The sequence below is a fragment of the Bufo gargarizans genome, chromosome 3 (assembly GCF_014858855.1).
Source record: "Bufo gargarizans isolate SCDJY-AF-19 chromosome 3, ASM1485885v1, whole genome shotgun sequence".
NCBI classification, from domain to species: domain Eukaryota; kingdom Metazoa; phylum Chordata; class Amphibia; order Anura; family Bufonidae; genus Bufo; species Bufo gargarizans.
The window spans coordinates 475,983,168-475,997,603 of record NC_058082.1 but is presented as its reverse complement, the minus strand read 5'-3'; the positions used below and the strand labels follow the sequence as shown (position 1 = coordinate 475,997,603).

The 14,436-nt window shown below is 41.2% G+C and overlaps 1 protein-coding gene across 1 annotated transcript in view; it reads left to right on the top strand.

Moving 5' to 3' along the window:
- The window catches only part of ITGAE (integrin subunit alpha E), a 150,534-nt gene that overhangs the window by 48,335 nt on the left and 87,763 nt on the right, over positions 1 to 14,436 (top strand). The window contains exons 9-10 of the mRNA XM_044283743.1: positions 2,522 to 2,676; positions 7,695 to 7,848. Coding sequence (XP_044139678.1) covers positions 2,522 to 2,676; positions 7,695 to 7,848 — 309 coding nt within the window. The remainder of the gene's footprint in view (positions 1 to 2,521; positions 2,677 to 7,694; positions 7,849 to 14,436) is intronic.

The following is a 14,436-nucleotide window of genomic DNA, read 5'->3' as shown; positions in this document are numbered from 1 at the left end:
TATCAACTATTTCATATCAACTATCTATTTAGCCCATCTATCTATATAATCAACTATCTATCTGATATCAACTATCTATTCACTATCTATTTATCTATCTAGCTACATTATATATATATATATATATATATAATTTTAACTATCTGTCTATTTTTCTATCGCATATCAACTATCTATTTATTTACTCTATCTATCTCATCAACTATTATCTACTGTATCTATTTAAGAATGTCTGTCCAACTGTTTGTATAGATATGGATGGTGTAGAAAGGACAAAGGAAGAAAGGCCCTTCACACCCGTGAAAAAAAAAGTTTGAAACACGTATCAGGCGCCAAATCACTCAGTCAATAGTCGTGATGTAAATGCAGATGGATTCTTATTAGTATATAAGATGTAGATAAGACCTTCACCGGGGTCTGTGTGATGTTAGAGGTCATAAAATAGTGATAATAATAAAATTAAGGGTAAGAATAAAATCAAGGATAAGAATAAAATCAAATCCACTCACTTCACGGGGGGGGCAGTCACCAGGATAAACTCAATACACCTGGGACTATTTTTCCCCCCCAGCCAGGATCGTATGTAGAGATGTAAATAATTGAACGCCGCCTACACATGTGGCTTCTGGTCAATCATTTTATTAATACAAGGCTCAACGCGTTTCGAGGGTCTGAGGCCCTCTTCTTCAGGAGAAATAAATACATTAATTTAGTTTTAACAGAAAAAAAAATATATATATATGAACAGATATAGAATAAAATATAAATAAAAAACTTTTTTATATATAGAAATATTTTTATGGGTGTATGTATGTGTAACACTGTGTATACGCATGTTTCAATGCATACACACATAGTCACACAATCACCCACAAAAAAGGGGAATTTTATCTCAGATTTTTCATTGGGTGCATGGATCCTAGAACATAGAAATATGTATAGTATGTATTATAGATCAGGTCTATTCAGAATTTGTGAGTGAATATACCCAACAAAGAAGGAATGAATGGGACCTTGATAAAAAATGCAATATGATATAATGTAATAAAATAATGAACAATAATATCAATATAAAAAAATATATTCGTATATAGAGTATAAAATAATGGACACATGTTTGCTGTCCAACCAAGAGACAAATATACACATATAAAAAATCTACATAGAGAAAACCTAAAAAGAAGAAGAAGACATATATGTCCATAGCAATAAGTCCAAAAAGAATTAAGTTGATCCATACCTTGGATCAACTTAATTCTTTTTGGACTTATTGCTATGGACATATATGTCTTCTTCTTCTTTTTAGGTTTTCTCTATGTAGATTTTTTATATGTGTATATTTGTCTCTTGGTTGGACAGCAAACATGTGTCCATTATTTTATACTCTATATACGAATATATTTTTTTATATTGATATTATTGTTCATTATTTTATTACATTATATCATATTGCATTTTTTATCAAGGTCCCATTCATTCCTTCTTTGTTGGGTATATTCACTCACAAATTCTGAATAGACCTGATCTATAATACATACTATACATATTTCTATGTTCTAGGATCCATGCACCCAATGAAAAATCTGAGATAAAATTCCCCTTTTTTGTGGGTGATTGTGTGACTATGTGTGTATGCATTGAAACATGCGTATACACAGTGTTACACATACATACACCCATAAAAATATTTCTATATATAAAAAAGTTTTTTATTTATATTTTATTCTATATCTGTTCATATATATATATTTTTTTTTTCTGTTAAAACTAAATTAATGTATTTATTTCTCCTGAAGAAGAGGGCCTCAGACCCTCGAAACGCGTTGAGCCTTGTATTAATAAAATGATTGACCAGAAGCCACATGTGTAGGCGGCGTTCAATTATTTACATCTCTACATACGATCCTGGCTGGGGGGGAAAAATAGTCCCAGGTGTATTGAGTTTATCCTGGTGACTGCCCCCCCCCCCCGTGAAGTGAGTGGATTTGATTTTATTCTTATCCTTGATTTTATTCTTACCCTTAATTTTATTATTATCACTATTTTATGACCTCTAACATCACACAGACCCCGGTGAAGGTCTTATCTACATCTTATATACTAATAAGAATCCATCTGCATTTACATCACGACTATTGACTGAGTGATTTGGCGCCTGATACGTGTTTCAAACTTTTTTTTTCACGGGTGTGAAGGGCCTTTCTTCCTTTGTCCTTTCTACACCATCCATATCTCTTCATAAGTGGACAAGGGCAATCCTTGATCCATTGAAACACTTGAGCTGCCTATCTTGTTCCATAACTTCAGATGAGCATAACTCCTATATTGTTCTGTATAGAACCCTCCTCCGCCCCCTGGCGCCTCTAATAGCCTCTACTCTAGGTACTTATTTTGCGACTCCTGGTGCACGGTTAGACCAGGTAGTTCAAATTGTACTATAATCCTCTTTTTGTATCTCTACATTCAACTGTTTGTATATCAGGTTTAGTATTTTACTCCTTATTTGTTCTTTCTTCGTCAGTGTGAATTTGCTGTTGTACAGTTTGGAAGTATAATACAAACAGAATTTGACCTCCGGGACAGTCGTCAGGACAGCCTCTCTATTCTACGCAAGGTTAAAGAAATAAATCAAGTTAAAAATGTGACAAGAACAGCATCTGCCCTTCTCCATGTTCTGTGAGTAATGTTTTACAGGAACAATATAAGTATAATTTGGCAGATGACTTGATGCAGCAGAGTATGTTGAGGCTTCAAAGGAAAGTTTCATTCCATATTACACCCTTAGTGGCCAACTAATATTTTCATTGTTGCATTCCAAGAGCCATAACTTATTTTTTTCCTATCGATGTAGCTGTATGAGGGTTTTTTTCCAGAGCAAGTTGTAGTTTTTAATAACTCCCCTTTTGGGGTACACATAACTTATTAACTTTTATTTAGGGAATGTGTAATCGGAAAATGACTTATTGTTTAAATCACACTTTTAACATATTTTGAAAGAATTTTGGTGGTTATTTTTAGTTTTTGGACTGGCCACTAAGTCTAATAATTGGCGCCACTTTTTAGTCTCTACAGATCACTTTACTGCAGTTATATATTATTCTAAACCTGCCTGTAATGATAATGCGATATCACCTCTGTGTATAGATAAGACAGGATCCATCATTCATAATAGGTGATTGTCGGAGCTTATCTATTCTTTCCTTGTACAATAGCCTCTGCACAGGGCACAGAGCATGCCCAGAAAACTCTCCCATAGAAGTCAATGAGGTCCCCTCCTGACCATTGTGTCTATGGACCATTGGTCTGCTATAAAGCAATTTTTTTTTTTTTTATCTTTGTAAATGCTGTTAAGAACAGCTCAGGCAAGATGGCAGCCCCTATAAACAAGTTCAGAAAACAACAAAAAAATCTGTAGGAGATCTATCTGGTTTTAACTGGCAGATACAAATTTTGGTGAAACATTTCCTTTAAGTATTTTTGAGCGGTGGTTAATTCCGCCATTGCTTTTTTAAATTTTGTGATGTTCACTGTGGGGCATAAATAAAATGATAACTTTATTCTCTGGGTTAGTATGACTACAGAGATACCAAATTTATATAGTTTAAGTTTTACTACTTTTGGACAATAAAAACCTTTATTTTTTTATGTTTTTTCATCATCACAGCCAAAGACCCAGAACTTTTCTATTGCTTTGTTTCAATTTAGCCGTGTGGGAGTTAGATTTTTGTGGTATGACTTGTAGCTTTCACTGGTACTATTTTGTGGTACATAAAACTTTTTGCTTGCATTTTCTTAAATATTTTTGGGTGGTGATTTAATAAAAAAAACAATTCTTGTATTTGATAGTTGTTTTCTTTGTCACACATGGTGTTCACCATTTGGAATAAAGAATAGGACAAAGTTTAGGTTGTTACAGATGTCTACTTTTTGTCAAGGAAAGAGGGGGACTTTTTTTCAATAAAACTATTAAATTCTTCCCTTTGAAACAACTTAGATGCTGCAGTTACTATGGACGACACTATTTAAGGGTTTAAACAGCTGGGATCATAGAAATCTCTAACCCTGGCCAGTAGAGTAGAAGCCCAGCTATCATTAGACAGTTGGACAACCACTCCACCCAGCACAAGAATACTGTGCTGGGATAAACCTGCAGTGCCATAAAAAGGTGTATATGCAAATTCAAAACCCATTAACGTCCTCCGTAAAAAAAAAAAGTGTAATGCAAGGGTTAAAGAGGTTTTCTGACATTCTATGAGTAAAATTTTTAAAGTGTTCAAAACACTTTTTAGGCATCCCGGCCCTATTATTTCCAGTCCCCAATGGAATGAAGGTGATGACATTCTCTATACACTCTATACACACAGCTGGCCAATGAATGTTCTTAGTGGTCACATATAATTTGTGCACACATAAAATTAATAATGTTTGTTGTTTAATTTACATTATTTGTATTCTTTGAACCGACTGTAAAAAATGGAATAATGATGATACAACATGTAATTTTCTTTAATATTACGTAACAACATGTAAAGTATTATAATTCCATGTTTATACTTATAATTTATATAAAAGTATAAGTGTGCTTACACTTTGAAAAACCCAATAAAAATATTTTGAAAGATAAAATGTTCAACACTGTAAAATATTCAATATTTAGTATTTTTGAGAATACCTACCTTCAGTACCGGTCGGTCAAATACTTCCAACACCCTATGCATATACAGTAGACACTTGGCCATTTTTTCAATGGGGAGAGAAGATAAAGCTTCTGCCAGATACCTTTGGGAAGACTTATCTCCTGGATGAATGAAAGGATTACGTGTAAAAATGCATCTATGTTGGGAGAGTTAGGGGTCCCCATATACATTAGGTTATCTCCAAAAATGGGGAGTTTGACTAACAATAAATGAATGCATATGAGGGCCTTTACTTAATATTCATTAAGTGACTTTCTATTCGTGCTTTCATAATGTGAACAGTAATTTAAATGAATATTGATAGGGCTAATGGAACATGTCTTTATGAAACTTTTGCCAACCCCTTAACTTTTTGGCAGCCTTTTTCTTCTAGGTAAACAAACATGACAAATACTTTTGACACATCTATACTTATACAGAACAAAAAGTCTGAGAAATAGTGGAACAATAGAACAATATACATAAGGATATACAGTACATATGGAAAAGCATCAATAAACACAGATATACTTAAATGCTATGGAAACCTTTGTGACAATTTTTTTGTTGGTCTTTAATTTAAAACAATCTGCAGTTTTACCTCTATATCTTTTCTTCTACAGTTTTCACTTTCAGTATATTTGCAGATTGTTGCTTTCTGCTTTACAGTGAATCAGTCATTTAGCTGCACTGTTGGCTAAATGACTTAGATGGAAGAAATCCTATTCTAAAGATCATTTCACCGCATACAAGCAATCCCTTGTCATATTCAAATCCTCACTCGCTGATGCAAAACAGGCCTACTTCTCATCTCTCATATCTTCCCTGTCACATAGCCCTAAACAACTTTTTAGCACTTTTAACTCCCTTCTCCGTCTCCCGGCGCCCCCACCCTCTCCTCTCTTCTCAGCTGAGGACTTTGCCAAATATTTCAAACAAAAGATAGTCCACATCAGAGAAAGCTTTACTACACAGTCCCCACAGACCCTCTACACAACTGCTCGGTCCTCTTCTCCCAAAACCCGCTTCTCTACCATTACAGAAGAAAAACTCTCCACTCTAATCTCCAAATCTCATCTGACCACCTGTGCACTTGACCCAATCCCATCCCACCTCATCCCTAACCTCACCGCAGTGTTTATCCCAGCCCTAACTCATCTCTTCAACCTATTACTAAACTCTGGTGTCTTCCCCTCTGCTTTTAAACATGCTACCATTACACCCATCCTCAAAAAGCCTTCACTTGACCCATCTTCCTTGTCCAGTTATCGCCCCATATCACTTCTTCCGTATGCCTCAAAGCTACTTGAGCAACATGTCCATTCAGAACTGTCCTCCCACCTCTCCTCCTGCTCCCTCTTTGACCACAATCTGGCTTCCGACCCCATCACTCGACCGAGACTGCCCTTACCAAAGTCACCAATGACCTACTAACAGCCAAAACTAACAAACAATACTCTGTCCTCCTTCTCCTTGACCTGTCCTCTGCCTTCGACACTGTTGACCACTCCCTTCTGTTGCAAACCCTCTCATCTCTTGGCATCACTGACCTGGCCCTCTCCTGGATCACATCATACCTCACAGACCGGACGTTTAGCGTCTCCCACTCCCACACCACCTCCTCGTCTCATTCCCTCTCTGTTGGTGTCCCGCAAGGCTCTGTCCTAGGACCCCTGCTCTTCTCTATCTACACTTTTGACCTGGGACAGCTCATAGAGTCCCATGGCTTTCAGTATCACTCCTACACTGACGACACACAAATCTACCTCTCTGGTCCAGACATCACCACCTTACTATCAAAAATCCCACAATGTCTATCTTCTATATCATCCTTCTTCGCCTTTCGCTTTCTTAAACTTAACATGGATAAGGCAGAATTCATAATCTTTCCCCCATCTTGTTCAACCCCCCCAACAGACCTGTCTATCATGATCAATGGCTGCACACTCTCCCCAGTCAACAAAGCCCGCTGCCTTGGAGTGACCTTGGATTCTGCCCTTTCCTTCCGACCGCACATCCAAGCCCTTTCCACCACCTGCCGCCTCCAACTCAAAAGCATCTCCCGTATCCGCGCTTTCCTTAACTTTGAATCTGCGAAAATACTTGTACATGCCCTCATTATCTCCCGCCTAGACTACTGCAACATTCTCCTAGTATCTGTACCTTCTAAGCAGCTCAAAAACTCTCTCTATGGCCAAATTGTTCCAAGTGTTTATGAGCTGAGATAAGGACTACAGATCTAGGCATCAGAGCAGCAGGATTTTGGTTTACTTTGACTGTTGATATATTCTTTTATTCGAATTATACAATGTATATCAGTAAAGATTTTCAACTTGTAACTTTCATTCATAGAGATCCGAGGTATGATTTAAGTGTTCCCTTAATATTTTTGAGCAGTGATTTATTTTTTACAGTACAGACTGTCTAATAGGACACAATCATTATAATAAAGATATGAATGGAATAGTTTTTTTGGTGGAAATTATACAGTCTATAAAAAGGTATCATTGACATACTCATACAACATTGAACTAGGAGTAGATGGCCTTCTGGGACTGGACAAGATGCTTGGGAATAAATATTTTTTTGTTGCCAATATTGAGGGAGCATGATGAGGCAAAGCCTGTCCTATTCCGTTTTATCCAAACTACCCTCCAGCCCTGCTTTTCACCTAGAAACATAGAACTGTCTAGTGTGTTGGCATATATAGTTAAGAACAATGAGACCTTAAGGCTGATGGATAATTCGACAGATGTGTTCAGAGGGTTTATAAGGGGTTCATAGTTATCTATATCTTTTTGGCCAGTGTTACAATTCTGCATCTTTAATGGCTCCTGCTTCATGTAATTGCATGGCAGGATCAATAATTGTCTATATTGCCTGCTCACACCTATGTATAATGTGAAGACCGTTTATAGTCAGTCGTATCGGAAACCGAAATCTGTTCTGGTGGGAAATTACTTGTTAGGTTGCCTCCTTACAGAAAAGTCATTTACTGTTAACTTTCTTATCTTACAGAAACAATATCTTCAATGAAAGTCATGGATCTAGAGAAAGTGCCAGCAAAATAATCTTGGTATTGACGGATGGAGATATATTTGACGATCCAGTGAACATCACAACTGTCATCAATTCCCCAAAGATGAAAACCATTGAACGGTTTATCATTGGGGTTAGTTCATATTGTAATTTTTTTGCTCTGTATTAGTTCATTATTGCTAAAAATGTAACAGCTGAGTTTCCCATCTGAAGGAATTAATTTATTTGGTGTAACTTACTGATATGTCATAGTGTTGTCTAGGATATTACATAGGTCTTCAGGAAAGATGAATCAAATTACTTAAATTATTTATCATTGAGACATGATTCTGTTCTTACATTGTGCTAAAAACCAGTGTATCATCAGAAAATGAGAGAGCAGATCTATTGCCATGTATTGTCTAGATCAGTGATGGCGAACCTATGGCACGGGTGCCAGAGGTGGCACCCAGAGCCCTCTCTGTGGGCCCCCGCACCCTGGACAAGTCTATGATGCACCAATATGCCTTAGACTTTTCCAGCCATTCATCAGCGCAGGGCGCACTATGGACAGCACAGGCAGCGCACTGAATGTAGGCAGGATATTATAGCTAAATAATAAAGTACATGGAAGATATACTGTATTGGACTGTAGTATTCAGGTTAAATTTCCATGTTAGAACTTTGTGAATAAGTAGGTTTTGCATCACAGTTTGGGCACTCTATCTGTAAATGGTTCTCCATCACTGGCCTAGATGCTGTCTCCTCTGTAGCTATTCTCCCTGATGAATCCTTATACCAAGGAAACGCATCAGAACAGGGAGTAGATATCACGATCGGCGTAACTGTCACATACGTGACACGGAGGGAGGAAAAGAGGGAGGCCCTGCCCTAGTGAGAGGGAAGGTGGTGACCCCTGACTCACCTTGCGTCTGGCACCTGGCTGCCCTGTCGTCCCTAGACGGGTTCCTCACCCGTACGCCGATCACGTGCCTAAAACCCTGGCTTTCCCTAGGATGAGCCCTAGATAGTGAACAGGGCGGTGGGAACACTAGTCCGCACCACTAGCTCTAGAGGAAAACACCAAGGGGAGGACAGACAATACAAACTAAACATATAATCCCAGGTGGGCAACAACAGGAGACAACAAAAGCCCAACAGGGATCCGGAGGGAAGCACTCTGGAACAACAACCAGGATTCACAGCTCCAGTGGGTCAGTATAGATGTCCAGGCAGGAAGCTCTATAACTGGCGACAAGAGAAGTGTGAGAGGAGAATATAAGGAGTTTGGGAGTGGCAGACAAGAAACAGCTGAGGAGGAGAAGCTACGGATCCCTGAGTGAGACAAAAAGGATAGCAAGGCAAACACAGAAAACAAACACTAAGAAACACCGTGATCTTTAGACATAGAGCGCGCAGCCACCCGCTGCGACTTCCTGACCCCGGGTATAACGGAGTCAGACGTGGCTCTTGACACCCTCGTGACAGTACCCCCCCTTTCACGAGGGGCCTCCGGACACTCAGGACCAGGTCTCTCCGGATAAGAGACATGGAAAGCCTGAATCAACCTGTTGGCGTTTACCTCTGACGCTGGAACCCACATTCTTTCCTCGGGACCGTAACCCCTCCAATGCACCAGATACTGAAGAGAGCGGCGGACCCGACGAGAATCAACAATTCTGGATATTTGAAACTCCAGATTACCATACACAACAACAGGAGGAGGTGGCAGCGGTGATGGTTCTAGAGGTGGAACATACTTCTTGAGCAACGACTTATGGAAGACGTTATGGATCTTAAAAGTCTGAGGTAGCTCCAGGCGAAAAGCCACAGGGTTAATGACGGCTACAATTTTATAAGGACCAATGAACCTAGGACCCAGTTTCCAAGAGGGAACCTTCAACTTAATATTCCTAGTAGACAACCACACATAGTCATTCACTCCTAGGTCCGGACCTGGCGACCGTTTCTTATCGGCCATGCATTTGTATTTACCACTCATATTTTTCAAGTTAGCTTGCACCTTCTGCCATACCGATGAAAGAGATGAAGAAAACCGTTCCTCTTCGGGAACCCCAGAAGACCCCCCCTCTTTGAAAGTACAAAATTGGGGATGAAAACCGTATGCACCAAGAAATGGTGACTTGCCAGTGGATTCCTGACGGCGATTATTTATGGCAAACTCGGCTAACGGTAAATATGATGACCACACCTCTTGGTTTTCAGACGCAAAACACCTTAAATATGTTTCTAGGTTTTGGTTGGTACGCTCAGTCTGTCCATTCGACTGAGGATGGAAAGCTGAGGAAAAGGATAAGTGTACCCCTAAACGGGTACAAAAAGCTTTCCAAAACTTAGAAATAAATTGGGTTCCCCGATCCGAAACCACATCGGAAGGGACCCCGTGAAGCTTCACAATTTCACTGATAAACACCTGAGCAAGAGTCTTAGCATTAGGAAGTGCGGGTAGCGCAATAAAGTGTACCATTTTGCTAAACCTGTCTACTACTACCAAGATAACTGTTTTACCCGCAGACAAAGGTAAGTCAGTGATGAAATCCATTGATAGATGTGTCCATGGTCTATTGGGGATGAAAAGTGGCAATAAAGACCCTGCTGGACGTGTATGAGAGACTTTTGCGCGTGCACAAGTAGAACAAGTAGACACGAAATCTATTACATCCTGACGCAACCTTGGCCACCAAAAACGACGAGACAATAGCTCCAAGGTTGCTTTACTACCTGGGTGCCCAGCAAGTGCCGAATTATGATGTTCCTTCAATAACTCAAGACGCAGGTTTAACGGTACAAACAATTTCTCTGAGGGGCAAGAGGCCGGGGCGTCCCCCTGGGCCTCTAACACCTTTCCCTCTAGAACAGAGTGTACAGCCGAGACAACCACTCCTCTTTGTAAAATAGGTACCGGATCACTAACATTACCCCCTCCAGGGAAACTACGAGACAATGCGTCTGCCTTGGTATTTTTTGCCCCAGGACGATAGGTGATTACAAAGTTAAATCTGGTAAAGAATAGCGACCACCTAGCTTGTCTAGGGGTGAGACGCTTAGCCGATTCTAGGTACAGAAGGTTTTTGTGATCCGTAATTACCGTGACGGGGTGGATTGCTCCCTCTAAGAAGTGACGCCACTCTTCAAACGCCAGTTTAATCGCCAACAGTTCCCTATTTCCAATATCATAGTTCTTTTCTGCTGCAGATAATTTTTTGGAAAAGAAAGCGCAAGGACGCCATTTGCCAGGAGACGGACCCTGAGACAATACAGCCCCCACTCCCACCTCCGACGCATCAACTTCAACAATAAAAGGCTGGGAGACATCAGGTTGAATTAGGACAGGTGCCGAGGTAAATCTCTCTTTTAGAGAGGAAAATGCAATTTTAGCGGCGTCAGACCATTTAGAAAAATCAGTCCCCTTCCTAGTCATGTCAGTAAGGGGTTTAACGATCACTGAATAATTTTTATAAACTTTCTGTAGAAATTTGCGAAACCCAAAAACCGTTGTAGAGCTTTAAGGTTCTCAGGAAGATCCCAATCTAAAATTGCCTGGACCTTCCCAGGATCCATACGGAAACCTGAAGCAGATAATAGATATCCCAGGAATTGTATTTCCTGAACGGCGAAGACACATTTTTCAATTTTCGCATATAATTTATTCGTCCGTAGGACCTGCAGTACTTGCCTGACATGTACTTCATGTGTTTTCAGATCAGCCGAATAAATTAAGATATCATCTAGGTATATGACTACAAACCTGCCGATGAGATGACTAAAAATATCATTAACGAAATGTTGGAAGACAGCAGGGGCATTGGTCAGACCGAAAGGCATGACTAAATTTTCGTAATGCCCCTCAGGGGTGTTAAAAGCTGTCTTCCACTCATCCCCTTCCTTGATACGAATCAGATTGTAGGCCCCCCTAAGATCAAGTTTGGAGAACCACCTAGCACCCGCAATCTGATTAAAAAGGTCAGGAATGAGAGGAAGAGGGTATGGGTCTCGGACGGTTATCCGGTTTAGCTCACGGAAATCTAGGCAAGGACGCAGGCCCCCATCTTTCTTTTTAACAAAGAAAAACCCTGCAGCCACGGGTGAAGAAGAGGGTCTGATGTGTCCCTTGGCCAGACTCTCGGAGATATAATCTTTCATGGCTTGTCTCTCGGGACCCGAAAGATTATACAACCTGGACTTGGGTAATTTTGCACCGGGAATCAGGTTAACCGGGCAATCATAAGGACGATGAGGTGGTAGCTTCTGACAACCCTTTTCAGAAAAAACGTCCTCAAAGTCCGAAATAAATGTAGGTAGGGAAGCTATGGAGGCGATTAAGCAATTGTTATTTAAGCAATTCTCTCTGCAATGCTCACTCCACTCCAATATCTCCCTGGCCTGCCAATCCACCACTGGATTGTGCGCTACCAACCAGGGAAGACCCAATACCACAGGAGAGGGAAGGCCCTCCAGAACGTAACATGAAAGACGCTCCTTATGGTGGTCCCCTACCCGAAGATGTAAGTTATGGACAACGTGAGTGAGGTTTCTCTGAGACAGAGGAGCAGAGTCAATAGCGAATATGGGAATGGGTCTCTGCAGCGTACAGAGAGACAAACCCATAGTGCGGGCAAAATGGGCATCTATCAAATTTACCCCTGCACCACTGTCTAGAAAAAAAGAAATAGACTCCGTCTTAACACCAAAAACAATAACCGCTGGCAACACAAATTGAGATGTTCGTATGGAGGAAACGTATACCCCCCGGCTGACATCCTCCGCACAGCCTGGGGTTAGTAGTTTTCCGACGGTCTTTTGTTTTTGGGAAAGGAGGGACAGACATTAATGAAATGACCCTTCCCCCCACAGAAAAAACAAGCCCCCCACCTACGGCGAACCTCAGGAGGACGGACCTGACGAGAAGTTCCTCCTAGCTGCATAGGCTCATCCAAGTCCGTACAGACTAACTGCTGCTTGGGAGAGGTTACCGATTGCTCAGGAATTTTCGATCTCTCCCTAAGACGTCTATCTATCCTGATAGAGAGGGACATAACAGCATCAAGAGAAAGGGGGGTCTCATACAGCGCCAGCGCATCCTTAACCCTTTCAGATAACCCAGAGCAGAACTGACTCCTGAGAGCCGGGTCGTTCCACTGAGTATCCGTAGCCCACCTACGGAACTCTGAGCAATATTCCTCTGCTGGCCGATCTCCCTGTAGAAGTCTCCGTAACTTCGACTCAGCCAGGGCGACTCGGTCAGGGTCATCATATATGAGACCCAAAGCCCCAAAAAATCCCTCCACTGACCGGAGAGCCTGGGAACCAGGGGGTAACGAGAACGCCCAGGATTGCGGGTCCCCCTGAAGCAGGGAAATAACAATCCCCACCCGCTGTTCTTCATTACCTGAGGAGTAAGGGCGCAGCTTAAAATATAATTTGCAGGCCTCACGGAACAACACAAATTTGTCCCTTCCCCCAGAGAATCTGTCAGGAAGAACAACCTTGGGTTCTGTAACAACCTGGTTACCCATAGCAACCGCTGGGCTTACGGTCTGCTGCATTTGCTGCTGCTGTTGGAGGACAGACGCCTTCAATCCTGCCACCTCCAAAGACAGGCCTTGAAGCTGTTTTGCCAAAGCAGCAATAGGATCCATATTGGATTCTAAGTAGAGAAAAAAAAATTAAATATATATATATATTTTTTTTTTCTCAAAAAATAAGGGCCAGTTATAATATCACGATCGGCGTAACTGTCACATACGTGACACGGAGGGAGGAAAAGAGGGAGGCCCTGCCCTAGTGAGAGGGAAGGTGGTGACCCCTGACTCACCTTGCGTCTGGCACCTGGCTGCCCTGTCGTCCCTAGACGGGTTCCTCACCCGTACGCCGATCACGTGCCTAAAACCCTGGCTTTCCCTAGGATGAGCCCTAGATAGTGAACAGGGCGGTGGGAACACTAGTCCGCACCACTAGCTCTAGAGGAAAACACCAAGGGGAGGACAGACAATACAAACTAAACATATAATCCCAGGTGGGCAACAACAGGAGACAACAAAACCCCAACAGGGATCCGGAGGGAAGCACTCTGGAACAACAACCAGGATTCACAGCTCCAGTGGGTCAGTATAGATGTCCAGGCAGGAAGCTCTATAACTGGCGACAAGAGAAGTGTGAGAGGAGAATATAAGGAGTTTGGGAGTGGCAGACAAGAAACAGCTGAGGAGGAGAAGCTACGGATCCCTGAGTGAGACAAAAAGGATAGCAAGGCAAACACAGAAAACAAACACTAAGAAACACCGTGATCTTTAGACATAGAGCGCGCAGCCACCCGCTGCGACTTCCTGACCCCGGGTATAACGGAGTCAGACGTGGCTCTTGACACCCTCGTGACAGTAGAGACTTTATATTTATAGAACAGAGAGACAGGCCTGGTCTTAGGTTCCTGCCTTGACTTTGGGTTGCTCTTTTTAGGATTGGTTACTCCATTATTTGACCAACCATTAAAATCTACTTGCAACTTATCCACTAAGATTAGATCTGAAAGTAAAGTTATAACAGCACTGGCAATAAGCTTATTTATGACGGTGCAAGCCTCACCAGACCTTGCCCCAAAAGTCCATAAACAATGAAGAAATTGCAATCCAGGCAGTACTCCAGAAAAAAAGTGATCCTTTTATTGTGCCAAATGCAACACTTCAGCTCGGAATATGCCTTTCTCAAGTATATATATATATAT